This window comes from Syngnathus floridae, chromosome 4 (genome assembly GCF_059516105.1).
Source record: "Syngnathus floridae isolate MCC-2025c chromosome 4, RoL_Sflo_1.0, whole genome shotgun sequence".
In the NCBI taxonomy this organism is placed as follows: Eukaryota; Metazoa; Chordata; class Actinopteri; order Syngnathiformes; family Syngnathidae; genus Syngnathus; species Syngnathus floridae.
Genome location: NC_142416.1, coordinates 20271001 through 20298972, shown reverse-complemented (window position 1 = coordinate 20298972; position 27972 = coordinate 20271001). Strand labels below are relative to the sequence as shown.

The 27972-nt window shown below is 48.1% G+C and overlaps 2 protein-coding genes across 11 annotated transcripts in view; one reads left to right on the top strand and one right to left on the bottom strand.

Annotated features, from left to right (window-relative positions):
* mad1l1 (mitotic arrest deficient 1 like 1) lies at window positions 1-27949 on the top strand. Of its 9 annotated transcripts, XR_015858012.1 has the most exons (20): window positions 2-158; window positions 792-950; window positions 1026-1166; window positions 1422-1601; window positions 1702-1826; window positions 1891-1972; window positions 2057-2187; window positions 2326-2440; window positions 2523-2584; window positions 4518-4604; window positions 5245-5389; window positions 7559-7699; window positions 7767-7823; window positions 8383-8471; window positions 8542-8632; window positions 10335-10545; window positions 10797-10990; window positions 16055-17128; window positions 25045-25288; window positions 27516-27949. XR_015858012.1 is itself a non-coding variant. In XM_088373652.1 (19 exons), exons 2-18 carry the CDS (start codon window positions 804-806, stop codon window positions 16205-16207), a joined length of 2151 nt encoding a protein of 716 aa, XP_088229778.1. In that variant the 5' UTR covers window positions 1-158; window positions 792-803; the 3' UTR covers window positions 16208-16228; window positions 27516-27949. The 9 variants fall into 9 exon arrangements, 5 of the variants coding, with proteins under 5 accessions (XP_088229778.1, XP_088229777.1, XP_088229776.1 ...); XM_088373652.1 differs by lacking the exon at window positions 25045-25288 and having other exon boundaries at window positions 1-158; window positions 16055-16228; XM_088373651.1 differs by having other exon boundaries at window positions 1-158; window positions 16055-16228; window positions 25045-27949.
* Window positions 17133-27972, bottom strand: part of LOC148399874 (protein ELFN1-like) — a 34048-nt gene continuing 23208 nt past the window's right edge. For both annotated transcript variants that reach the window (XM_088373648.1, XM_088373649.1), the window contains 4 exons: window positions 22590-23014; window positions 22373-22526; window positions 22128-22294; window positions 17133-22056 (listed from right to left, as the gene is read on the bottom strand). In XM_088373648.1, the coding sequence (XP_088229774.1) occupies window positions 20019-22056; window positions 22128-22294; window positions 22373-22526; window positions 22590-22822 (2592 nt within the window). In that variant the 5' untranslated portion in view covers window positions 22823-23014 and the 3' untranslated portion in view covers window positions 17133-20018. The remainder of the gene's footprint in view (window positions 22057-22127; window positions 22295-22372; window positions 22527-22589; window positions 23015-27972) is intronic.

Here is a 27972-nt window from a genome sequence, read left to right as displayed (position 1 = left end):
TCAACTCTCGCGACATTTAGCGCGAGCCAAACAGCACGAGAGATTTTTACGCGCTAACCTGAAGCTAGGTTTCAGCCTAGCTAGCAAGATAACATCAGTTTCCAGCAGCAAATTCCGAATAAACTCGTCACAAACAAAACGACGGTGAAGTGAAGACGGTACGTGGAGGCTTATAAGGACCCCGTTGTGGGTTTTTTAAAATATATGCATAGACGACCAAGGCTATTGAACTTGTTTTCGGCATGTTTGCGTCTTTTTAGCATACTTCATACAAATGAGACAACATTTGGGTACACTTGCACAATGCGTACGACGTTCAAAAACAAGAGCTGCGTTCGAAAGTCTGCTTCTAACCTTCCCATCACTCATAATGTCCTCGACTCGCTGTCATTCAGTGCATGTTTAATCCCCAAAGTAGGACTAAATTGTTCAGGAATATTGGGGCGTTCCTGAAATAATCCGAGGTCGGAAGAGTAGGCAAAAATTGGACTCAAGTAGCCTACAATTACTTTACTAGCTGGATAGTGTACCGTAATATGACTCAACTAAATGTAAAAAGGTCACCAAGTAATGACTTGAGTAAAAGATAACTTTTAAATGAAAGGACGACTCAAGCACTGAGTAACTGGGTAAGTGCCCCAAAATGTTATTGTTTTTTTTTTGTTTTTTTTTTAAATCATGGGCAAAACTCTCCCCGGCATAATGTTTATCTGTTAAATTGACTCCAAGGATAATGGTGTGTGTGTCACATGAAATAAAACAGGAATTGATAAGTATAATTTTGCTTCTAGAGACTCCCAACAATGGACTGTGACGAGGACACCACCATGTTTTCCACCTTGAAGTCCTTCAACTCCTTCATCAGCCGCTCCGGGCGTTCGCCCCAGTTGTCGGGACCCTCGGCGGTGCACACGACCAACCTGCAGAACCAGTACAAGCGCAGCATGGATGTATGCAGTGACACGCCACCACTCTGTACTGCAGATGTACGGATTTGCATTCATGACATGTATCTTCCCACATAGTTTTTGGAAGCGGCCGAGAAGGTCCAGTCGCGCAGTCGCTACCTGGAGTTGGATCAGGAGAAGAAGCAGATGGAGCTGAGTCACAAACGCATTCGCGTGGAGCTGGAGAAAAGCGCCAGTGACACAGCGTGCAACTTGAAGGTAGCGTTCCTTCACGTCGATCTCCACTCGCTTGAAATATTGCAGTCAGCATTTTAAAATACATTTAAAAACTAAATGACTGATTAAATTGTTTTGTGTTTTAAAATAGTTGGTCAGCAGTTTGACAAACAAAAACAAACAAATGAGCCCTCTGCTGGCCATGTCATGAAATGCATTTTTTCCATCACCACAAGCTGACCTTGTTGGCGCAAACGTCAGCTGGTTAGCATTGCTTTTTTATTCTGTCCGCTGTAGCAATTGGAGGAAAAGAACAGTGAAATGGCGTCACGGCTCAAGAAGTCAGAGGAGCGCGAGACGGAGGCCGTCAAGAAGCTAGCCCAGCAAGTGGAGGCCAACCGAGAACTCGGCAAGAACCTGGAGGGCCTCGGCAAGAAGCTGGACGAGCGAGACGCCCAACTCAACACCGCTAACCAGGTACACACGGGCGAGCAACATGCACATGATATAAAAACATGCAAGAAATGTATGGAGCAGCCTCACAAAACGTTTGGTGCTTCCCCGTGCCTGTCGTCAGACCGTCATCGGCCTGAAGGACGAGATCCGTGAGCTGAAACAGAAGCTCCAGAACCAGGACTCTGTCATTTTCACAAAGACGTTGGAGAAGCAGGCGCTGCAGGAGCAGCTGGATTTACAGCGCAGGTATTGCCACACAAAATGGACGTGACAAGCTGGCGCCTTCGCCTGATTGGTCCTTTTTGATCAGGAACTACCAGGAGATGTCTGAGCTGTGCCAGAGACTCCAAGCGGCGCAGTCGACCTGCTCTGACCATGTCATCAAGATCAAGGTAGACGCACCTAAGCCAGCAAAGCGACCGCCCGCCCGCCATTTTGTGTGTTTGATGTTTTTTTTGTTTTTTTTTCTGCCCCAGGAGTTAGAAAGGCGTCTCGCTCTCCAGGAAGAAGACTTCGCCATCGTGAAGAGCATCAAGTCGGAGGCCAGCAGGGTGCCCGACCTGGAGAAGGAGCTCAAGCGCTTCAGAGAGGAGAACATTTTCCTCAGGTCAAGCATCCGTTGCTGTCAAGGATAGACGCAGGCACTGGCTAACTTTCACAGATACTTCAGTAGATCGCGAGGACAACGTAGAAAATAATACCCGCACGTCATTTGGTTTCTAAACGCTTTGCGTTGTGAATGCAGAGAGAGGAGAGAGAATTGCAGCCTTCTGAAAGAGGAGGCGGAGGGCCTGAAGAGGAAGCTGGAGCGCGTGGCCAAGACCAAAGAAGATTTAGTCAACATGGAACTGGAGAAGGAGGTAACGAAAAATAAATCAGTCACTTTAAGAAGGATGAGATTATTTTTTTATGGTTGCGTTTGTTGGGTTGTTCATCACACAGAGGTTGACAGAGAAGGTCAGAGCATGGGAGAACCTCGGCCAATCAACTGGACTCAACATCAGGTCAGTGTGTCTGCGTGACTTTGGGGAGTGGTTTCCATCAAGGAACCAGTGTAATGTAACAATAGGCCTCTAGGTGGAGCTGTGGTCATTCTCCAAAACAACCCTTTCAAGGACGGCTTACTTTCTAATTGTATGCCTGTTAGTGTATTGCGGTGTGCGTGTGTGTTAAATACCTGCCTGGTGTTTGTCTCAACGCTTCCAAGTCCAAACAAGTAATGAGGGAATGATTGCATGTTTCCTTTTGAGCAGCCGAGCAGATTTGACAGATGATAAAACACTGCGAGCCGCCCTTGACACGTGCGAGCACGCACGCACGCACGCGCCCAGACCGAGCGCGTCTCTGTGATTAAGTGTGACAGTGATGCAAACCGAATGCTAAATGGAAGGTAACCTCGGGTGAGCTGCGTAACTCACTCCACTTGCGAGGAAGCAACAACACGTTTAACTTTGAATGGACTCGCATCAGGAGGACAACGTGTCACTCCGACGTACGAGGTTTCATCCGTCACCTTTTTGTTGTCACGGAGCAGGCGGAGCCCGGCTCGCCCCGGTCGGATCGAGCCTCCCCGCGGGAGCGCTCCGATGATCTCTTTTCGTGTCGGCGGCTGGCTTCGCCTCCGTGCTGCGGATTAAAGCAAAAAATAAACACATACCGCCAGCAAAGGGCCGCCCCGCCGCATGACTGAGGCTCAACACGAAAGGTTAATGCGGCAAATAAATATTTAGAAAGGGCCCCGGGCGACGGCGGCAGCGAATGATGCCTCTTCTTCAAATGGGCTTGTCCCGACAGTGCTGCTGAGCTTTACAAACAAGTAATTAGCTGTCTTGCTAGGGCGGATTGATTGAGTTTGGCTGCACATTTTACATGATTAATTTTTTTTTTTAAAGTTTCATAATGCTCTTTTCTGCTCACAAACTGGTTATGAAGCTTATGTTTTGGTTGCCTAGCATGCGTGTGCGTATTCACCAAGGGCAAACTTTGATAGAAATCCATCTCCTGCACACGCTTGAGTTTTGTCACCAGGATTCATGCATTATTCACACACAAATTTGCCTTCATGTTGAAAAAAATAGCCCTGAAATCCAAATTTATTTCTTTTTTTTAATTCCCTTTCCATCTTTTGTTGAAGTAGCTTTTTTGCGCGAGTCTGCAAAGAGGGGAAGTAATGCAGAGGTAATAAATTGTGCATTTTCCTGCGTTTCCGAGGCCGGCGTGTTGTTTTGAGGCCGAGCGCCGATCCTCGCCGCTCCGGGCTGTGCGCAATCGCTGTAGTTATTCCATCCTATGATTCACGGCGCCTCATATTTTAGTCATGAGATTACTTTGGTCCCCGACGCAAAGAAGCCAAGCGGCGTAAATCCAGCCCCTCCTCGCCCAAACTTCAAACTCAACAGCTTTGTCATTTGTCGTCGGCCCCGGCGGAATTGACGTGATCTGAAGAAGAGGCTAGCGTTCAAGTCAAGCCAAGCAGGCGCACCATTGATTTTTTTACAACTCGAGATGGTGCACATGTCATTTGCTCATGATTTTTCCGATTCTTATCGCGTCAACCTATTGATTTGATTTGAAGGCCGAGCCGCCGAGGTTTTTATGCTTTGACGACCGTTGCCCTATTGATTTTTTTTTTTCTGGACCAACCTATCTCACTCCAGATCGTAACCATGTTCTTACTGAGCTTTTTAAAAAAAAAAAAAAAAAAAGCACATGGTCACATGTAGCATAACCGCTCCCACGACGCCGTGCCACCTTCCAACGCTAATGCTAACAATGCTACGCTGGTTGCGCTTTCAGCCTCGCTTTACCAATGTGACCTTCTGCATCATGCTGTGTGTGTGTTTTGGCGGCGGTGTAGGCGGGGTTTAACTCCGCCGGCCTCCCAGCGGGACAACACGGCGAACGTTTTGGCATTGATCCGACCGTTATTTGTTACAGGAAACCCGAGGATCTGTCCAGGGAGGTGATTCAGATCCAGCAGAGGGAAATTGCCCTGAAAGAACAGAACTACACACTCAGCAGCCGGTAACCTCCGCAGTTCCTCTCAACCCGCGCACACGCATCCAGCGGAGCATATCTCGGGCAACTCTATAATTGTCACCAAGTTAATTAAAGTGCTCCCACGTTCTGATAGCGCGGCTAACAGTAAATTGTGTGCGGGAACAGACGAGAAGGAGAAAGTCGTCGTAATTAACGGCGCCCTCCCTAGGCCGAGGTGAAAGTCTGCGGGGAGGGTCGCGTGTGCACGCTTCCTCCGAAAGCTTTCATTAGCTAACAAGCCTCTCCGCCGCTCGACGTATGGGCTTCATTACGGAATATTACAAACAGAAGAATGGGCAGAGGGAGGGGAGCCCCCCCATCCCCCAGTATAATTAGCGTCCTATTGATCAGGCCTGGCCGGCAGCAGTGCCGCATTTCATCTCTGAGAGGATTTGACGTGCCACTTGTTCTCGGGCGTTATCATTGATCCCCAAAGCCTTTTTTTTTTGGGATGATGCCAGAGTGCAATCGGAGGCAAGATAAGTTGCTTTGTCTCTTCGCGCCACTGAACTCGCCAAAGTGAAAGCAAGATTGAAGAAGTTGGCCCACGGAGGAAACATATTGCACCAAAGTTTAGCCAATTTCACAGACTCCGCCCCCCTAACGTTACTCCTCCCCTTTTCAGCGTTCGGAGCATGGAGCGCTCGCTGTCCGAGCTGCAGGCAGAGCTGTTGCAGCAGCGCGGCAAAACGCTGGAGGAGCAGAAGAAGCGCGAGACGCACGACGTGTTCCTGCGCCGGCTGCAGAAGAGGCTTATACTACTCACCAAGGTATTTACAAGTATGGACGAGAATCTCACACCTCAACAAAGACCAACGGAAAACGGCCACATAGGCATTTTCAAAATCTGATTTTGGTATCATGGCAATATTGCTGGAGAGAATTTAAATATAAATAAACAAATAAATAAATAAATAATCCCTGGCACCAGTTTGACAAATAAAATAAAGTAAAATAAATAAATAATCCCTGGCGCCAGTTTGACAAATTGACACAAAATGGGGCGGTCGTATTCTGTCATATCAGAACGCATAAAAAAAAAAATGTCACAGAAGCATAAACGAACCTCACTCAGACGGGAAAGTCAATTTGCACTTCTTCCCCAAGTCTGACGGGAGAAGCCCCGGCGTGCCGGCGACCCTCGTGAGGGAAAGCGCCTCGGTTAATGGATACTTTGATACGCTCTGGAAAATCGTTCCGGCCCACCGCAAAAAAAAAAAAAAGTTGTTGAGGCCGTGACTGAAGGCAGAATGTGGGCACGCCAAAGAGGACTCGGAAGACGAGGAGGAGGAGGAGGAGGAGAGCGTGAGTCATTGCCATCCACTGACTTTTCAACTTTTACAGTGCCAATAAAAAGTCAGTGCACCCCTCTTCACTTTTTGGCCGACATTCTAAAAGGCGCAAATGCAGAACAACAAAACATCATTGCCACAAGGAAGTATTAGTACAAGTATTATTATTCTTTTTAAATGGTTTGCAATTGGTTAATTCGGCACACATGATTTGATTTCATTTTCAGTTCACCTCTGAAAAAGATTTTTTAACGATTCGATGATAGGTTGGAACAAGTCTCATTTCAGACAAATGCAACAAGGTTAGGCCCAAGTTTGTCCGCCGTCTTTTTCGCCAGCCGTTGTTGACCTGCGGGCATCCATGAAAATGCTAATGAGGCTTTTATCGCCGCGTCCTCCCTGTTGCCTTTTGTTGATTCTATTTAGTTTCAAATGAAGAACTTTTCAGTCTTTATCGGACAGATTTTTGATTTAGATGAAACGCGTCTTAATGGACGGTAAATAGCCAGCGGGGCTCAGCTGTCGGAACCCGACCTCTAAACGTCCCTTTTTTTTCTTTCTTTTTTTCATCTCCCTTTTTTTTTTTGCTACGCGACCTTAACACCTTGTAATTAGAATTCGCTGGTGGGCCTCATCAGTGTCTGATTATAGTAATCATTTTTTGTTTTTTGACACCATGAGGCCGCCGGCTGGTCTCTCCGGAGCCATTTCAGAGCCATTAGGCATTGATTTTGATGTTCGCGAGGTTCGCTTTGAGGACACGCTCGGCATTAAACCGACTTTTCCACACCAACCGGTGGAATGAGTGTGACTTCCTGCGTTTTTACCATGCGGTCAAAGCTAAATAAAAATGATAACGGTCCAAAATGTTTCTCGAAACAAAGACCCGTAATGTGAATGAATACATTTATCTACATCTGCTTATAAAATATCCCGTCAGTCTTATATGTCATGTCAGTTTTTTATTTTTTGCACACAGTGACAGCAACGAGCTATTTGGAGATGTGGCGTCGCAGTGAGTGACACTTGTGAAAGCGCAGACTTGAGGAGCTTTTTCTTTGCCCGCTTCTCTCTGCACTTTGTTTTCTCCGCATCCGCTCGTCGAGACTTAAGTGCGCGGCGGCGGCCGCGCCGTATGAAAAGAGAGCGAGAGGAAGCTTTTTCATCTTGTAGAATTGAGTGACCGCTCCCACATCGGCGCAGACGTGCCTCTGGCAGATTGGCTACAATCGCAATGATGAAGTCTAAATCACCAGCGTGCAGGATTTCAACAGAGCTCATCATATGTAAATCTTTTCATTTGCAACAACAAGCACAGCCTCGTATGTGCGATGTGACACGCGGGCGTCATCACGTCATGTGCAAGGCGCCTTCATCCTCTCCCGTTTGGAGTCACGGTGACAAGTGATCCCGACACCTCTCGTCAGCTGCCAGTTCCTCATTTGAAGGGGGAAAAAAAAAAAAAAAGCCTTTGCTTGTCTGCCGGGCGCCAACTGCCGAGAAGTGGCAGGCCAATCAGGGAAATAGCAAATAACAAGACACACTTCATTTTCTTTCACAAATGTTAGCTGTCAGAAATATCCAAGTTGCGACCTTCTTTGCGAGGAGATTTCTCGGGAGATTAATATGCGTGTGTGTGTGTGGCAGGAACGCGACGGCATGCGCTCCATCCTGGAGTCGTACGACAGCGAACTGGCGCCCGCCGAACATTCGCCGCAGCTCGGCAAGCGTCTGAAGGAGGCGGAGGAATTGCTGCAAAAGACGCAGAACCTCAACACGGAGATGGAGGTGTGACATCACGTTTCCACAGGGCCGAGCTCCGTGATCTCATCTAACGTGGTTTTTGTCTTCTCAGGCGCAGCTGGCCAAAGCACAGGACGAGAGCGCCACTCTCAAATTACAACTTCAGACCGTAAGTCGGAAATCCACGCAGTTTCCCGTTCAAAGGCGTTTAAAGCCCGACGCGTTTGGTAAACAAGCCGGAATAGCAACGCTGTCACGCTGCTCGCTTTTTTTTGACCTCACCGCTTGATTGATGTTTGCCGCGTGGAAAACGTGGCCTATATTCAAGCGCTGACTAAAAATATCAACAGCGCAGCAAAAAAAATGAAAAATTCTCACTTGAATTGAAACATGAAACTCGTGGAACGGCGACACGGAGTTCGACGCACATGCTCGTCTTCAACTTTGACCGGCTCGCTCGCTCCTGCTTTTTAATGGCCCCTCCGTTGCCGGGGAGACGTCAACGCGGCGGCGAGTCGCTGTCGACGCGTGAAATCCACCTGTCTGCCAGAGCAGTAATTACTTCTCTGTCTCGGCGAAGATTAGCGGCACACGCTGTCAGCGAAAGGAGGCAAATGGAAATGGGGGATAATTGTCAGAGCAGAGATGTGGACGAAGTCTCGAGGCGCACCTCGGATGGAGATTCATGAAGGGAAAAAAAAAAAAAACTCCCCCCCCTTCTTTTCCAGATGCAATTTGAGCTGGATTCTCTGAAGAAGCTGCAGGCCTCGACAGACGACGGCTCCTCGGTGAGCAAAGAGGAGGTCACCATTCTCAGGTAGCTCGCCATCCAGCGGTCACTGAGGGCGGAGTCATTCCCCTAAAAATCACTTTTGTCTCATCTAAAGGCAGAAAATTGAAGCTCTGGAGGCGGAGCGCCAGCGTTTGGAGGAGCAGAAGGAAACGCTGGAGATGAGACTGGAGAGACACAACCTCCAGGCAAGAAGAACCTTTTTCTCTGAATTGCTTCATGGCTACCTCAACATAGAAAATCGCAGCGGCCGACAATCGGCGCTCTCGATGTGCTTCGGGCCCCACTTAACTAAGCTCCCTCCTCGTTTGCAATTGTCCTCATGTGAGGCCTTTCATCACCGCGGCCGTCAGGTCCTCCACGTCCCCCGCCGAGGCGGCCCGGCGCGTCGATAATGAAACATGCGAGAGGCAGCGTTTGGGCTTCAATTTTCGCCGGCGTGTCAGGAATCTGTGTGTTCTCGGGCATGACCAACACGTTTAAGGAAATTACCGTGAAAATGGGCAAAGGTTTTTCGCCGGTTGGCTCCTCGGAGATGCACCCCCACTTCAATTCTCCTCGCTCACTGGGTGGGAGGGGGAGAGCAACGCAGGAATGAATGCACGTCAGCGGCCAAATGTCGACATTCAACCGAGCGTCTCTGCCGTGTTTGATTTTCGGTTCACTGAAGAAACACAAGATGTCTATTTTTTTTATACCTGCAAAGACATAAACGAGGTTCACTGCCGACGAGATTGCCGTCAATGTTTACAAGAATCCGCGTTCGGTTCGCTGAAGACGAAAGCGTTGATATTTTCCGCGCCATAAACGTTTGGGTCGTTAAAGATGGAAACCTTCCGCTGCTGCGCGCTCCACCAAACCTGAGAACACGCTCGGACTATATTGACAAAAAGAGATTGTTGAGGTTCATTGAAAAGGCCAAATTTATATTTTTTAAATCCTTCATGTTCAGGACTCGTGTTTGTGATATTAGCTTCATCTCATCTCAGTCCTTGTTCGGCTAAATTGTCTTCAATCTTTCCAACATCAGACTTATCGTGTCTGATGTTTTCCAAACTCGTCCGGCCTTCCTACTCGCACCTTTCTCGACAAGGCATAGCGGAATGAAAACAAGCTTTTCCTCTTTCACACCTCTTTGCCTCCCTCCCTCTCTCCCTCCCACTTTCCAGATGCAATATGACGGAACATTTCCCCGCTTTGTCTTTCATGTTGTTTTCTGCCAAGGCTCCGAGCCGGGAGCAAATTGTTGCCCTTGCAAGGGATTGCGTCAAGCCAGCCAGCCGCCGAGACGAGATGGCCCGATGAAGCCGTAGTTCACGCCTCCGTCTGTTTACATCCATTTGGCTTTAACGTAATGCCGCCTTAAACAGCTCGGCTCATGCTAGCTTGAAAAGTGGGCAACATTTTTTCCGTCTTGGCTCAAAGGCTTCATTGAATCCAACTCAGGATTGTTGTAACCTATTTTTTATTTTTTTTTGTGAACAGTACAGATACCTTGAAATAAGTCCCAGGTATCGATACTTGGTATCGGTACTCGCGCATCCGGCGCTACATTCTGCACTCGTGTTTTCTGTCGCCAACTAAATGATCGTTTACGGCGCGTCACTTGATCTCAGTTTGCCTCGCAGCGGCTGCGTGCAACCGGAGCTAATTTGATTCTCGTGTTGCGCGGCGGTGGTTAAGATTCATTTGCTTGTTTGTTGTTTTGGCTTGAGGAAAAAAAAAAAAAAGAGCAAATGGCTTGCTTTCCGCTTCCCTTTCATTGTTGAGTTAAAGCATCGTATTTATCTTTATTTGGACCTGACCACCGTGTCCAATCAGTATAGTGTTATTCAAATAACGGCAGGAGTTGCAATGAAGTGATTCGTCACCATCTGCGGCGTCCCTCAGGGCGACTACGACGCCCTCAAGACCCGCGTGGTTAACTTCAAGATGAACCCCACCGCCGTGGCCAAGCAGCAGCGGCAGCAGGAGTTCGAGGCCCTCCAGGAAGAAGTGGAGCGCCTCCGCGACGTGGTGCGCAAAGGGCAGGAGAGCGGCCTCGTGGATGCCGCCCTGCAGGAGGCCAAACTTAACCTGCCGCCGCCCAAGGAGGTCAGGGGTGAGTAGCATGTGACAGAAAGTATTTCCAACATGCCCGCAACATTCTATATTTAAGGCTTTGTACTCGGCTCGTCTGTGCTGCTGTTTTGGTTAGCAACTTAGTCCCTGACCCAGTTTGACCGATTTGAGTGGACAGAAAGGTGCCCAAAATAAAGTACAGTTTAGTCTAAGGCAGCCATTCTGGCCAAAATCCGCCCCAATCGGAAGCAGCTGTTAATCTTCCGCATGTTTTTTTTTTCCCCGCCTCAGATTTGCTGAAGCAAATCGAGGTGTCGGAGCTGAAGAACCAGCGTCTGAAGGAGGTGTTCAAGCAGAAGATCCAGGAGTTCCGCACCGTCTGTTACATCCTGACCGGCTACCAACTGGACATCCCCATTGAGAATCAGTACCGGCTCACCTCCGTCTACGCCGAGCACGTGGAGGACTGCTTGGTCTTCAAAAAGGTGGGACAGAGAATGTTTTGACCTTGCACCCTGCCAGCCAATTTATGCACCATTAGGCCACCTTATTGCTTTGTGCCCCACTCCGCCGTGCAGCGACAGCGACACTACGGCAACACTGTTCCTTCTTTCTGTGCGTGTGAGCGTGTTGCCGGGCAAAAACCGACGGCAGGGGCGGCGTCACGGGTCCGACCGGTATCAATCGATATCGGCTCCGTACACGCGTGTGCGCGCCGAGTCCTTTTGCCTTTGAGCGAACGCCGCCGCCTTAAGTACGACGAATCAACCGGGTCGGCGCGACCCCGGCGATGTTTTTTAAAAATAGCATGAACTATAACAAACAATTGGGCCGGACACACCTTTTTTTCTTCAGTACGCTCCTTCGCTTGGTGCTGCTGTTTTCGTTAGCAACAGCGTTTGAATTGGCGTTGAATTTAATCTCGGCGCTTGAACGACCGTGTCTTTGAGATCATCACTAATGAAGAGCGCGCGCGTCTGCGCCCAATCCACCTGCCACGAGAGATAATTCACTGTCCATTTTTATTAAGCTCGCTCGCACACACGGAATCATAAAGCCCACATAAGTGTGCAGTGTCACATTCTTACGCTTGCACGCTCCTCGCACCATGTTCTCCCTCAGCCCCTCCCCTCTCTGTCCGACCACATGCATACAGATGTGCAGACACGCACACACACATGCAAAACACACACAGCTATCCTGTTTGGTATTCAGGCTGCCTTCTGCAGTCCGTGAGAGTACACACACACACACACACACTTGGTGGCCCATGGCTCCGCCGAGGTGTGTTCCGCTAATGCAGTACAACATTGACACGTACGCAATGACCAACATGTGAATTCACAAAGAGGAAAAAAAATCCCTGAATAGTACCAAAACATAATTAGCTTGATTAAGACTGTAAGCCCCAAAACACACTTTTGATCCGAAACCACTTTGAATATTGTTCCCAAAAAATATCCGCCCACCCTGAATGGCGGAAACCTTTGGACTAATTGCGTTGACAAATAACAGATGAAGTGCGCCAGTGTCCCAAATAGGATTCAAGCGTTATTCAAGTGAGCCACGGGGGCTGCGGGATAATCCCGCTAATATGGCCGTCAAGACAACGCCACCCAAATCCCCGCCGTGGTGTAAGCTGTTTAACCTGCTCCCGCCGCTGCACACACGCTGTTTATTCCCCCAATTATGGGAAATAATTCCCACAGGATACAATGGAAATGCTAATTAAGATCCAAAGTCAAACTGCCGCCGTGGGCGCTTCAGGCAAACGTCGCTTAATAAACAATCGGATGTACATGTGAGTTTTTTTTTTTCATCTAACGTTTTGCCGCTAATAGCGCGGACAATCTTTGATGCTGCTTCTCATTTTTTTTATGTTGGAAACTCAAGCTCTATTAGGCGTCGTTCACACCGCTCCGACATCTCAATCGGTTTAAATCACGTCGGCATCTCGCCCAAGCGAGGAGTTGCCATGGGTCATTTGCCCGCTTGGACCTGGGCCCAGTTCACCTTTGGTTGGCATCCAATTTTTGCCATTTGTTTTTCTCCTCTGCTAAATTCTTCACCCGGCAACGTGTCAGTGGATAAATGTGTCGATGGAGTGCTCGGTTTAGTGTTAATTTGTGGAGGTAAAAAAAAAAAAAAAGGAGCCGCTGTGTGTCATCTTAGTATTTTTAGCGCGGCCCCCCAGGTGAGACGTCTGATTAGCATCCGTGATGAGGTATTTATGAGCTTCTGCTAATCAGGGAGATAACCCACATGTAGCTGTGCCAGCGACTGATTTGCTTCTCGCAAGTTTCAAAGTGACAGCGTGACTTTACACAAATGTTAATTTGACCCAAATCAAAAATGTCATAACATGCACAAAAGAGTTCAACTGTTTTAAACATTTTAGATTTTCTTTTTTTTTGGGTGCTGGAACGGATTAATGACAATTGTGTTCATTTCAATGGGGTAAGATGATTTGACGCGCACGTCTCGGAACGAATGCCAGGTGTGTCGCCGGCCGTTTTAATGCGCTCCTGCGCAAATCGCCACTTAATCACTCCCGAGTGGTCGATCCAACGCAGGTGGGTCATTAAGGCAGGCCGCTCGCCGCTCATAACGTGCACTTTATTAAGTGCCTCGGCTTCCTCGCCAATCCGTACGTGCGCGGGAACCTGCAATCGGATGCTTTTTTGCATTTGCTTCCCACTTCTCGCCTCTAAATTGGTGTTTGTTTTCACGTTTCCATCTCCTCCCTGTATTACGGAGCCACGGGAAAAGGTAGAAGGGAGGAAATGGAGAGAGTGAAAGTTTTTTTTTCTCCCCATCTTGACTTTTGTTGCTGCCACGCAATGTTTTTTTCTTTCTTTCTTTCTTTCTATTATTATTTAATGAGCAAATCAATAGAAGCACGCCGAGCCCCGAGTCTGTGGCGTCTCTTGTTATTGCTTCTTTTTAGACTTGTTTTTCTACCCGCCACTTTTACCGAGTTAGGGTGGAGAATAAAACATGACGTACTGCAGTGTGCAGGTTTGATCTCCTTCTGCTGATTCCCATTTTGCAAGGTGGCGCTTTATCATGCTCAACGGGTCTGAGGCGGCCATCTTAAAATGCACATCCATGTGCCTGAGCGTGCCACTCAAAACATTAGTTTCTGAACCAAAAGCAGAGAAAACGACTACGTTTTTACTCAAAGGTTGTGCTGCTCTCAAATCCAAAAGGAGGCAACGCCACCACTCATTTGGTAGATTGCACACCAGAATTTTACCGATGAGCCAATTCAAGACCCTTTTCCATACCTACCTGCTGAAAAACGTACTGGTCGGATATGGCGACGGTGAGGGCTTGGAATAGAGTTGAGTTGCCTCCATGGCAGTTAGTGTAGAAGGTAAAATCTCCAAAGTAAATTATTGACACAAGGCCCGTTTAGACGCATCAAAATGGGGAACGTGTGTGTGTGCATGTGTGTTGTATCCAAATATCCGCGCAGCTGTGCAAAAAGGTCATTATCAACACGCAGCAGCAACATTTGGTTTGTTTAATCATAAAACATCAATAAGAATTGCCACCAAAGCGCTGATGGGAATACACGAGCGGCATTACGTATTATTTTTTAAATGATTTATTTTTAGCTGGTCGCGCTACAAAACCTTCCGAGGGAAATGTCCTTGTTGACTCTGATGCTGCCTGACAGGAAGTTGTTAGGCCCCCCCTAGTGTTTGCCCACAGCATGTCCACGGTCACCATGGCAACACAACCTGTCCACCGGGAGGTTAACGACGAAATCGACGTCTTTCCACAAAGTTTGAATTACCCGCAGCCTTTTTTGCCGCGCTTTATTTGCCGTTTAACAAGCCGTAAAGGTTGACGTCCTCGCCTTTGACGGCCGCTAATGAAAAGCATTCACGGGCGCCGGCTAATTAGCGGCCCTTCTTCTTTGCGCCGCCATACGTCAAAACGTCCCGTAAACGTCCCATTTGCTCCATTCGCTAATTGAATGCGGGGAATTTCTTTTGCCCTCAAATAAAAGTCCAAATATTTAAAAGGCCTCTAATCAATATGTACCAATATTTTGAGAACAGATTTTTTTTTGTCATGGGGTATGAATGACTTCTCAAGACTTAATCAAAGCTTTGATTCGTAATTCAAGGCCAAGACTTTGAGTCAAGATTGCGTATCGGCTCAGGCCGTATTGATCACAAGGCAGCCAATTAAAAGAAGACTTGCTTCCTTATGCAGGTACAAAAAAAAAAACCAAGAGCCCTTGGCTTGCTAATTGGACCTTTATGGAGGAAATACAGAGCTCGATATGTCTAATTAGTGCCAAAAGCGGATAAACGCGGTCAAGCGGTTCAAGGCTTCGTCGAGATACGTTGACGCGACTCCAGCGACTTTCCGCTGAAACTCTTCGCAAATGTTCTTAATTAGGAGCAATAAGGCACCAGAATCGGATTTTGTTTTCTTTTTTTCCTCCCTATTCATTGGCCACACGTCTGAAGATCAAAGTCCTCAGCTTGGCGATGCGTGACCCACGTTCCGCTCGGAGCGCTCCTGTTGAAACGCTCGCCATGATGACATCGGCGGAGACGTTGACGATTTGGTGATTGCGATATGAATATGGAAAGGCGAGGCGCTGATTCCGACATTGTGCAAAATGGCTCTTCCTGAATGCCAAAATCTGCATTTAAATTGAGACAAGGTCGTCTGCGTTTTGCATGCATACATCCAATTAAAGCCGTGGGGGGGCTGGGCGAGCGCCATTAGCATTCAGGCGGCAGATGGCACCTCGCTTGGATGAGGTCACTAATAAGCCCCGCCCCGCCTTGCGCCTCAAGGCAGGCAGTATTGATTTCCTTTAATTGGATAGACAAATGAAAAGAGCGGAGGAATGGCGTGGAGGCGCTTTTTTTTTTCAAATGAAAAGTTGTCCAAGGTAACGCCAACTTTGCACCTTTGACCCCGAGCTAGCACCTGAGCATAATTCCCGGCAAGCGCGAAAGGGGCTCCTGGCATTCCGCTGACGTGAAATCTTTTGTGTGATGCAGTTTCACCTCAATCCTGTGGGGGGCAGTATGATAGTCAGTGCCACAAAGCAACAGCAAATTGCTAGCTTGTCATTTGGCTCGAGACGCGAGACACAACATTCAGTCCCGATGACCCTTGACCTTAATGGGCCGCACATTGTCATTTTGCGCGCAAATGTAACATGCTAGTGGACGTCTGCTGAGGGGGGGGGGCAACAGTGGTCTCCGTGGCAACCGGTTCCAGACGTGCCGCTGGGCTCCCCGGGCGAGCGCCACGTCTCCTTCCCTCTTGCCTTCCTTCCATGACGAGATCTTTTAATTACTCCATCCTTGGTTTCCCTCATCGCTTTCTTCTCCACTCCATCGCCCCAAGCTGCTCCGTCTAATTAATCCGCGCAGATTTAGACGCCATCTTGACGATTCTCCCGGGAGACGTTCGACGCCTGACCGAGTGATCCCGCTTTACTTCTTTCAGATACTTTAGAGTGTTTTTTTTTCATCTTGCACACATGTAACCTGTTTTTTGTTTTGTTTCAGGGTCTGTCGGGAAGCATCGAGCTGATGGAGACGGCGTACACGCGGACGCTGGGCGATCTGGTGGCGCTGCACCTGCACCAGCAGAACAGCATCCCCGTCTTCACGTCCACCCTGACCATCGACCTGTTTGCACGGCAGACTGTCATCACCTGACCGCGTCCGACGACGCCTTTGGTACACTCTTTTAGTTTCTGACTTTGAAAGCTTTCCTGTAAGGTAAACGTCAAAGTTGAGCAGACGGTGGTGGCCTCTTTTCAGGTGAGACGTTGCAAAAATATTGGAATGACGATATTTAGTTAAAACCTTTGAGGCTTTTTTGCGAAATGCCAAATCTGTAGATTATTTTTACTTTCTTTTATTTTCCCCTCTACTTTTTTTAAATCATTTTTTTAGAACAATCCATAAATTTGTCTTTTTGTGGCATTCTTGATCTTTTTTGCCTGAATTTTAGAAATTGTCCATGTAGTGTTTTTGTTCTGTTCAAAACTCTAATTTCAGGGTTAGGGTTTCAAATTTATAGTAAGACTATTTAAAAAAAAAAAAAGAAATGACCAAGTAGAGTAACTGTTAACTGTTCTAAAAAAAAAAGTTTGTGTTACCTGAGGGCAGAAAGAAGCCAGGTCTTGATTGAGGTGTGCAGCCTCCTTATCTTTCTGTGATCAGGTCATCAGCTCGCTTAGAAATAATTAACGTGCTAGCTGTTGAATATTCAGCAGCTGCCACAAAGCTGCTCAGCTTTCTCAGCTGCTTGCATTGCGCACACACACACACACACACACACACACACACGCATGCCCTCAGCGACTCCTGTTTAAAACGACATCATCCTTCCCAGCCATTAAATAGTGAGATGCAATTCCACTCCATGTTTAATGCATCCCGACACTTTAGGTGCTGCTTTTCTTCTTTCTTCCTTCCCACAGAGGAGAGTTGAAGGCCCGCAGGACGACCCATCACTTCTTCTTCTCCTACCTGTCGAAACTTTCCTTTGTGGATGTAAGCGTGTCCCCCTCATCTTCGGGATAAAAGATAGCAGAACCTTACCGGACGGTACAAATGATGGCAGGCAGGCGAGTGAGTAAAGTAACGTAGATCTTTATTGTGCTCTTTTGAATCGTTTAACAAGAAAAAAATGAAAGCGTCCGACAGACTTGCGTCTCTTTGCCGAGGAATTCACAGCGTGTCCGACGTCAAAACGGGATCTGCCCAGTCCCGCTTTCGAGGCATTCCCGTTTTTGTCGCCCATGACCTCTGAGAGTCCAACCGAAAGGCGGCTGCAATGGCAACGTTGGCGCTGCGCTTATAAAACGGCAGTCAGAGGAAAGCCAGTCCAGTTTGGAAAACAAAAGATGACAAGAAACACAAGAGAAGAGATTCTTTTTTTTTTTTTAAGGCTGCTGTTGAGTTGAAGCCACAATCCGGCTGCCACCGCCTTCGACTGTGCTTTGTGACCCCTGCCCACCCCACAAAAAAGCAAAACAAACAACAAATACAATTTACCTTTCTTGTCAACGTGTTCTCAGGAGAATTTAGTACAGGTTGGCACAAAGAGTTAAGCAGGCCACAATGGTAGACTGAAATTCTCAACTAAAAGTCACTCCATTGCCTTGAGGTTCAGTGTAGACAAAGAAATAGGAAAAAATTAAAAACAATGCTATTTCTGGAAGTGTCACAATCAGACAAAAACTTAGCTAACCAATCAGAGAAGCTACTAGCCTGACAAAAACCCAAAGCCCAACCTGCATCCCATCTAAACCTGCCCAAATAACAAAAACCTGAACACAACTGGAGCCTAAAAAGAATCTTCAGAAAAAGAACACAAACACTGAGCCCAAGCCGAGCAATCAAAAACAATCCTGACAACAAAGCTAAGCTAGTGGGTTAGGTCTAAACTAGCTAACAAGAACTTTGACCCTAACCCTGAACAAGAAGCCCAACAATGTTGCTGACCTAAGCAAAACCCTGATTTTAGCAAGCCCAACCCGAGCAAGAACAATCCTGACAACAAAGCTAGCTAACAAGAACCCTTACAGCAGCCCTAAGCCTAAACAATGTTGCTGATTCTAGCAAGAACCTTAACACTAACGATAAAACCCTTATGCAAGCAAGAACCCCGAGAGCAACCTAAACATTAGCAAGTTCCCTGACAGCCCAAACAAACGCCTCTGCCCAACACTACAATGTGAACTTGTTTTTTTTCCCACATTTTGACTTCCTAATGTGCAAAATGAATCACTTTATATTTCTCTATTTTAATTGTCCTTCCAATTGACGACGACCACATTCTCGTGAGAACACGCTCATTTCGTCTTGCAGCCGTTTTTGCACAAACATCTTTTCCCTTCGACTTCATCGCTATTGACAACAACTTTTCAACTTGTTCCAAATAAAAGAAAGAGGGAAAAAACTTTTTCTTTAAACCTTGATGGTCATAAATGCTCAATCAAGTCTGCCAGGGCAAATGGAGCCCTTTCGTTCTTGAACAACTCCTTCCATTCAGCTGTTGGCAAAGAATACATTCAACTGCGTTTGCTTCTGTGTGTGTCTGTGTGTGTTCAATGTGTGTGTGCATGCGTGTGTTGGGGGGCTTTGAGGGTTTGTCAATTCCTTTAGCACAGTACTTTGGTCTTAAGGATGATTGGCTGCTTGAAAATGTGACGCCTTCTTGTGCAATTTCACATTTGGCAAATGGTCAATGTTAAGCGTGCGTGTGTGTCTGTGTGTGTCTATGTGTGTAGAATTGTTAGGATTTGTCAAGTTTGGCACAACGGCACCACAGTGGAACCAAATGTTTAAAGTAGACAAGAAAAAGCAAGGACGAAATACAATTTAGACAACAGGACGCCGCTGTTGCTATGAGACACAGTGGAGCTACGGCATTTTTTTTTTTTTTTTTTTTTCCCGGAGAGTTCCAAGCTCTTTTTCCCTTTCAAAAGTTTTTTTGAATTTTTGAACAGTGCAGTTTTTTTTCCCACTTTTTTTTTTATTCTGTGGGAATTAAAGACATTCATTTGAAGTTTTTTTTTTTTTTTTTTAATCAAAAAACTTGAGCTAACTAGCTAAGTCGGTGTTGGGAGAAAAGTCTGAAACATTTCAAAAAACATCTGTTGCAAATATAGAGTAAATGTTCGAGAACCGTTTTGTATCCCCCGTCGAAGTCCTCCAGGTAGGAAGGGGGCGCTCTTCCATCCCATTCTATCACGTCCCTTTGCCACATTCAAACAAATGACGATTATGATCATAGGAACAGTAAGAAGATAAGAACAATCCATATCAATAATAATAATTATAATAATCATAGTAACATATTTTTTTTCAAATCTTTAAATTCTGTATAGAAAACCGCTTGGCAAGTCAGAAGGAACATTTGGCACGTTATACGCTGCTCACTTTGGCCCCTTTCTCGCCACATATTCCTGATAGCGCAGGTTTGAGGTGCTGAAAAGCCAACTCAGCAGTCGGAAGAGAGGAAAACCAGGGACTCAAACTGGGCGCCGTAATGTGGGCGTGGCTAATGACGAATCCATTTGATAGTGCCGGCCGGTAGTTGGTACTAGAAGTAGTACCTGTTCTTTGTTCCCTGTGGAAACGCATCAATAGAAAGTTGAGTGGCTTGCAGGGGAAAGGGGACACTAACGTTGCCTGGCAACCCATTCTCAAATTGTGTCCAGTCCTTTAAAATGTCTCTCAGAAAACGGTCCTTGTTGGTTCCCTAGACACAACATCCTAAAAAAAAAAAAGCGGGATAGGCTGCCATGTTAAGCTTTTCTCCTTCCTCTGTGAAAACATACAAACAGCTACATAAGTTTCAGCTATGAGTTCCATTAGATTAGAAATAAAAAAAGAATCTAAGTTATGATTTTTTATTTTTTTTTTTCCTACTCCTTGTTTTCAATAATTCTTGGGTTCCTGGTTATGCGGCGTTTCTATTTACAGGTCTTCCACAGTGTCGTGTCAGCTCAACTCAGGCCTTCTGCTGGGCCGAAACCCCCTTCCAGTAGTCCAAAATATCGTGCAGATCCTCGTCCTTGGCAAACTGGACTTTTCGGCGAAGCGCGTGGCCGGCCGCCACGTAGCCTTCGTCCTCCATGGACGCCTGCCGGTGCCTCTTGCGGTGCAGCTTGAAGCGCTCCCACAGGCCCAACGTGGGGGTGCACAGAAGCCCTTCCTCTTCTTCCTCCTCCTCATCCTCTTCTGGGCTGGAGCAGTAACTGAGGTTGTGGTACTGGGGGGACAGGGCGTAGTGCGGGGCCAGCTGGGAGTACGCCAGCTCTCTCTGCTTGGCCTGTCGGCCGAGGGTGAGAGGGTCCAGGACCGAGGGCTTGCGTCCACCGGGATGGTAGTGGAGTTCCTGCAAAATCTGCGGGTGGCGCTGCAGTTCCTGGGAGCCCGGGTACGAGTGACGGTGCTCGTGGTACTGCCGGATCCTCTGGGCCTCGGCGCGCAGGATGGCCGCCGCTGGGTTGACCGCGCGGACCGGTTCCTCCACGGCGCGGTCGCTGGGCGAGCTCCTCTCGATGTAGCGAGTCTCTGAAGCGTGGTAGGCCCCCTCTGAGTGGAAGGAACGGGGACTCCTGGTTGAGCCAGGGGACGAGGAGGTGCTGGGCCTCTTAGACGTGCTGGGGGCTTCCATGCTGTGGTGCCGCTGCAAGGAATGGTGGTAGCCTCGGCCCCCTCGCCCCCCCTTGTAGACAGGGGAGAGAAACTCGCCCCCTCGGTCTCCCGGCTGCTCAGAGAGGAGCACCAATTGCGGCTCGGCGGTGGATACGGACCCCCCGCCCGCTGAGGTAGGGGACTTGATGCCCTGCTGAAAGGAAGTAGACTCGGACTTGAGGGCGTCGATGCAGTTGTTGATGATTTGGTTGACCTTGTCCACTTCCTTGGCGATGGTGGAGATCTCGGCCACGGAACCCTGAGGGTTGGCTTGGGGCGACATCTCCCGCTCCCTCTCCACAGCGGACCCTCTCACCTCCATGTAGTTGAGCTTGGCGGGCTTGTGCGCAGGTGTCTCCAGCACCTCCTGCAACTGGTAGGGATCGATCTCGGTGCCCTGAGGCAGGTAGGGCATCCTTGACAGACCGTCGCCGCCAGGGGGTAGCTTCTGAGAAACCGGCCCGCCGCCGTCACCACCCTCAATATCACCTTCGTCACCATACTTGAGCTCTATCAGGGTCCTCTGGATCCGGTTCATCTTGCGCTCCTTCTCCTCTGTGATCCTCTTCCGTCTCAGACAGTGGACCACCAGGCCCAGAAAGAGCAGCATTCCAAACAGGCAGCCCAGGATGGTCATGATGTAGTGGGTGGCCGACGACTGATTGGCGACCCGTTCCGTTCTGGCTCCGCGACCGGTGGAGATGGTCAGACAGGTGTGGTTAAAACGTAGGGAGTTGCGTATGGAGGCCACGCAGTAGGTGTAGTCCGTGTTTGCTTTCAGGTTGGTCAGTTCGATGTCCTGCCTCTGGTACTTCAGGTTCTGGATGTCAGTGAAGAAGCTGTTGTTGTACAGCATCAGGATGTACATCTTCCGGTAAGGGTGCGGGATCTCCACCGTGATCACCGCCGTGGAGTGTAGCACCTGCTTCAGCGTCATGACGGGGTTGATCTCGGTGAAGATGGTGTGGTAGATGACCTCGTCGGGGGGCGTTCCCGACGCGCAGTCGTCCAGTCCGCACGGGGAAAAGTCCGGCGGCAGCGTGGTGGCGTCCAGCAGACCGTTGATGTAGAAGGCGGTGGAATTGCTGCCGTCCTCGGTGCACACCAGGCCCAGCACGTGCAGCGCGTTGCGTTGGGCCGGCGCCCGGGGGTTGGGACTAAGCAAGTTGTAGCCGGAGAAGCCGTGAGGGGCGTCGCAGACCATGCGTTCGCTGGTCCGGTTGGGGAAGGCGGCGAGCCAGCGCAGGAACGGCAGAAGCTCACAGGAGCAGTTGAAGGGGTTGGTGTACAGCTCGCAGGTGGTCAGCTTGGAGAGTCCTGAGAACAAGCTACCGTCTAGCGCCTGGATCCTGCCGAAGACACAATAGATATCATGTGCCTTATCTTGGACTGATCTGACGGGGCTCCGTTTGGAAGGTACCTGTTCATGGATAGGTCGATGTTCTCGATGTTGGGGCACTCCCAGAAGGTGTTGGGCGTGACCGTTTCGATGAGGTTGGCCTGCAAGTAAAGGTACTGCAGCTTGCCCAGGCCTCGCAGCATTCCCTCCGTCAGGTTCCTCAGTTTGTTGAAACCCATCTGGAGAACCTTGGGGGGAGGTAGAGAAAATGGTGTGTGACTTTAAGAAGTTGCCAGTGACATCGTTCATCATCAGTCGATGCTCACCTGCAGGTTGAACTGCGCTGAAAAGGCTCCGTCCTCCACGTAGCTGATGTCGTTCTTGGTGAGGTTCAGATAGGTGAGGTTGCCGAAGCGGCTGAGCGAAGAGTAGTGCACAGAGCGGATCTTGTTCTCGTTCAGCCTCAGATCCACGATAGTGCTGCGGTTGAGGCAGACAAAGGTCAGGCAAAGTTCTCGACCCCTGACCCGTGAGGGGTGTTACCTGTTGATGTGAGCCGGGATGGCCTCGTAGGGCGGCTGGTTCATGCTGCAGATGGCCAACCACACGAAGCCCTTCTCGCCCTCGATGAGCCAGCAGTCGGCCGTCGCCGCTGGCAACCGCACGACGGACAGCAGGACGACCCAGCCCAGGAAGAAACTGACGGGGGGCGAGATCCCCCCGCTGGCGGTTCGTTTCGGCCGCTGGGCCTGATGTAACGTCGTCACGGTATCCATTGGAGAAAGTCACCCGACAATGTGTGGTAGCGGGAATCAAGAGACGAGAAAGGAACACGAAACTTCCAGGTTGTTAATCGAGAGATGAAAAGTGGTCAATCCTTATGTCCTTAGCGGCCGTCTGCCCCTCGGATTGAATGAGTACTTCCTCTCGCGCTCCCTCATCCTTGAATTTCCGGCCCTGACTGGACCCTTGGAGGAGAAGAGAACAAAGTGATAAGAACTTCTTAACAATTGGCAAAACCTTCTTCATTCATTATTGTCCCCCGCCTGCGCCACAACTTAGACTTGCTTTTTGCTTCTCTAAGGTCTGGTCATGTAAGTGAAATAAAACCCTAATAATAATAATAATGATAATAATGATAATAATAATAAAAATAAAATAATTAAAAATAATAAAATCCACAGCCTGCGTTATCCATGGCCTCTTTAGAACGCAGACACCATCTATATTTAAAATCTTAAATCTTGACGCTGATGGTAGCTTTTCTTGGGCACCTTCCTGGGCGGGAAACACCACGCGATAAAGGATGTATTTATTAGCCATTTAGCTTCGCCGTGTTGACGGCACATAAAGGAGAATAAGGGCAATCCCATCATAATGACGCACGATTAACTTTAATGCATTAGCGCGCGCACAAGTACCTGCCGGTGGTTGCTAGCATCACAAACTAGCCCGGCTAGTTTGCGATGATGAAGAAAAGTGAGAGAAACTAAATGAAAAAAAATCATAATAGCCGGATGACGAAGGCTTCCAGAAGATTCAATTCAATTCAAAGGTAAACGTCTTTGTAAACACCAGAGGCGACTTGAGTGTTTTCGTAAACATCAAAAGCAATTTTGTGGCAAACAAAATAAGCATACAAAAACACCCCTCGATTAAATCCAACGCAAACTAAAGAGACTTCTTCCTTTGAGAAACATTTTATTTGCAGATGCCAACAAATTGAAAATATATAAATATAAAAATAAATGTAGTCTTCAATCAGGCCAAGTTAACTGTCTTCACGATGAAGCCAAAGTGCACCAAAGTCAGTCTTCGTTAGTCCCCCGTTTTCATGTCTCATCTCGCCCTTATTTCTTATCCTTTAATAATTCGTTTTAAAAACATAAGATCAAATAAATCAAACGCTCCCAGCAGTAAAGGCGGCGGCGATGATGGCGGCTTGGGCCCATCGCGGGCGCCGGTGACACACGCCCCCTTTTCATCAGCGGCTCCCGAGGCGCCGTCAACTTGCGCCGGCAAAGACATTTATGGAAATTGCAAACACTCGACGACTTTCATGTGATAATGATGTGCTGGCGGCGCACCGCGAGAAGAAAAAAACAAACGCTGACCTCAAGGCCACGTTTTGTCGCTCGCTTCACTTGTCAACGAGTTAAACATTGCTCACTCTGAAATGTGTTTTGACGGGAAACGTTTTAACGTCATCCTCATCAGCTACAAAAATCCAACTTAAGGATATTTATCACATCTTAGACATGTTGCAATATGAAACTTGCAAAAGCGGCGCCTCGTAACGCTACAAAAATCCAGCCTGCTCCTCCGAGCACTCAGGCTGTTTGCCAAAGAGGCTTTTTTACCACACCCGATGGGATTTCACACACTCAAGTACACACACATTAGCGTGATGTGTGTGTAGCGCACTCACACGCAGAGTATCGGACACACGCTAATGTGGCAGATGAGCGAGTGAAAGTGATGCGGCGGCGGCAGCGGCGGCGGCATCGCATGCAGACAAACAAACCAAATCACTGCCGCTGACATGAAAGGATTTGGCACATTCTTATTTCGTACACATGCAAAGACAACACACACACACACACAAACACACGTGATGACCCGGTCTGCCAAGTCCCCAAAACCTATAAGAACAGGACACACACATACACACACATACTCGCATTTGCCTACCTGCAGGCACCCAAAGATTTTTTTTAAACTAACCTTTAAGTGTGTGACAGGTAAATGTTTTTATCTCCATGTTGTGTTGTTTTCAGTGGTGCTTATGTGTTTTTTGTTTGTGGGGGACGAGGGGGTCAGACTTTAAACGGATCAAAAATCAATAACAGTCTTGCACAGACAATAGCAAGCACTTTTTAAAAGGAAAAAAGAAATGTTTGGAGAAACAATCAATAGGGCTCAAAACAGCCCCAAATAAGTCCAGCGGAACAAGTTGCCGTTTGACAGTTAAACTCCATGACCTCCATTTCTCTTGTAGATGTGACCTCGAACGCTCCACCTTCAAGTGTCGAGCAAGCAAACTGACTGACACAAAGCCGAGCAACGGCTCGGTGGCTGCTGCTGACGCACACGCCGACAACTGACGCGGGCGACCAATTGCCGGAGATGCCGACCGTCTTGTGTCAAACGTGCTTGGGAACAAAGTCCGCTTCATCAACAACTTGATGGAAGGGCATTGATTTCGAACAAATCCATCAAAGCCACACAGCCCTTTCAGCCAGGTGTGTGTGTGTGAGTGCCTGACGCTCGTGCGTGTGGATCACGCTCGGAGACGTCGTGATGGATGGAAAGGTTCATCATTCCTGACAGATGCTACGTGCTACGCTAAATCACCACTCAGGCGCCTGTTTGCGTGTGTGCGTGTGTGCGAATCGTCAGAGGAGAAATAGCAAAATGATAGTAATTGATGGCTTTTTGATTCGGGGAAGTGAGACTCGGCGTTAATTGGACTGCAACTGGTGGTTCGATTTGTTCCAATAGAATGCGACTGCCAAATAGTGAGCCTGCTGCCATCGGCCTTTGCTAGTCGTGCTGTGCCACTTTGCTACTTTCCAAATAGTCATTCGAAACGAATCATTTCTGTACGTGGGCACGTTTGCTCGTTTGCGGATGGCCGATCGGTCAATTAGCAGGTCATGAAGTTACAAAGGCAGCCAGATTGTCCGGGTGCACGAAACAAACGCACCTTTGATGCCTTCTTGACTCTCTGATGTTTTCCAGGAGATTTACAACTCAGTTGGAAGTAGATTTCATCTATGATGCATTTGTTGAGTCGGAGCTCGGGCACCGGGGGAGATCAAGCACGATTTCAAGTGCATCTGTGTGTGTGTCCGTGTGTGTGTCTTGCATCCTTTTACATGTCAACAAGTCAGATGCTAATTTCTAAGTGCTAATCTCCTTGGGAGGCCTCTCACTGCTGCCCAGAACCGTTGGTCCACTTTAAATCCGAAACCAAACCATTAGTTTGTGTTTTTGTTTGCTGAATTCTCAACCCGTTGTTTGAAGGGCTCACTGAGCAAACACACACACACACATACGAACACTGGCAGTGAGCTCCATCTGTTGAGCCGGGTCTGGCTGGTTCTTGGCACTTAGGCCGCATATGAAACTTTATGATTCATTTTGTTTGTCCTCTGCGTGTGTGTCTGTCTGTGTCTGTGAGTGTGTAACCTCTGCTAACAGCAAGCTGTTATACCCGCCAAGCACAAATTGCACAGTTTATGATTCCATTTTTTTTTTTTCCTCGGGTGGGGGGGGTGTGTACTATTGCATGCATGCCTGTCAAAAAATCCGTTCAACTCAGCATCTCTCATGCTCGTCTCAAGGGTGAGAAGAAACACACGTTGCACACTCAGTGGCCCACTAGCAGCCCTTTCTAGCTCAACATACAAATTGAATCAGTGGTCCTGACGGGACGAGGAGGACGAATAAAAATCACCTCATTATTCACAAGCACACATTGGACAACAGAGTAGTCATTTGATGCTCGCAGTCGGGAGGGCGGGGAGTCACTTTGGCTACCAAAATGGTGCTTGTGTGATGAGGATGATGATGATGATACAGATCAAATCCAAAAAAAAGTTAGAATAAGTGTGACAGCTTCTGGAATGAAAAGGACTTATGGAATAGAATTAATTCATGGGATGGCTCACGGCAACTCAATGTGTCGTCACGCACACACGTGCACACACTTGCATCACACAGCAGACCGCTGTCAGGTCCCACCATGACAGGAAGCTGCAGAAGCCTGTGAGCGCGCTCAGTGAGTCACACTGGGGTGGGGGGACAGTTGGGCGTTGTTGGGGTGGGGGGGGCGGATGAGGGACTGCGGCCCGAGCGGAGGGAGTCGGCGCCCCGGGCGGGAGCGCAGTGAGCCGGTCGTGGCAGCCTGACTGGCTGAATGTCAGTTAGGTAACACTCACCATGTGGGCAAGCCATCGTTCGTGTGTTCGTGATCACAACATGGCAGGCTAAAGGTCAACAACTATATAGAATGTTGCTCGTGTTAAGTTTAGCTCAAGAACAACATAGACTTGGCTGACACCGGCCCTCACCCTCGCTTTCTGATTGGCTGTTGGATCTGTGACGTCACAAGGACACTCTATTAGGTACACCGCCATTTGTTACCATTGTCTGATGGGAGCTCACCGTCAGCTGTCATGCAATAGTGTTGGCTCGTGAGTGAACGATTCGTTCAACAAAAAGAATCTTTTCAGTGAACGAGAGTGAATGAATAACTTCCTAAAGTGATTCGTTCTTTTTACAGTCCATATGACTTCAACCAGTAGGTGTCGGTAATGCGCATTGAAGCTGGTGCCACCTCGCCGTAAAATATAACGAAGAAGAAAATGACGTCACTTCCCGTTCACAAACGAGTCGCGAATTACATTTCCCGTTCACTAACTGAACGGATCTGTGAGTAAAAGAGTGAGTAATTTTCATTTCCAGTTCATCGCGAGACCGGAGCAGTGAGGGAACTTTCCCGTTCGCGAACGAGTCAATGGATGTCCTTCCTTCCTTCCCGTGCGTGCATCAACGGATCAGTCGGTGAACGTGGTGCGGCTCCCTCCTGACGTCAACTATGTGAACCAAAATGTCGATTTACGACTTGCCAAGGAAAGAAAGAACCGCACACTTCTTTTATGCACGTTTTCTCCAAGCTAACGGCTAATTTTATTGCATGAAATGATGCGCCGTTATGCAACAGCGGGGAGATGATGCTTCTCTTTGGGTAATCTTGATTTTATAACACTTCAATTAACGTGTATGCATATATACGCCTAAATATTGTTATCCAATATATCTACTGCAATTTCACATTAGATTGCTGGTTTGAAATTTACTTTTATTATTATTTTAATAAACATTAAAACCTGTTAAAACTTGTCTGGTGTTTTATTCCTTG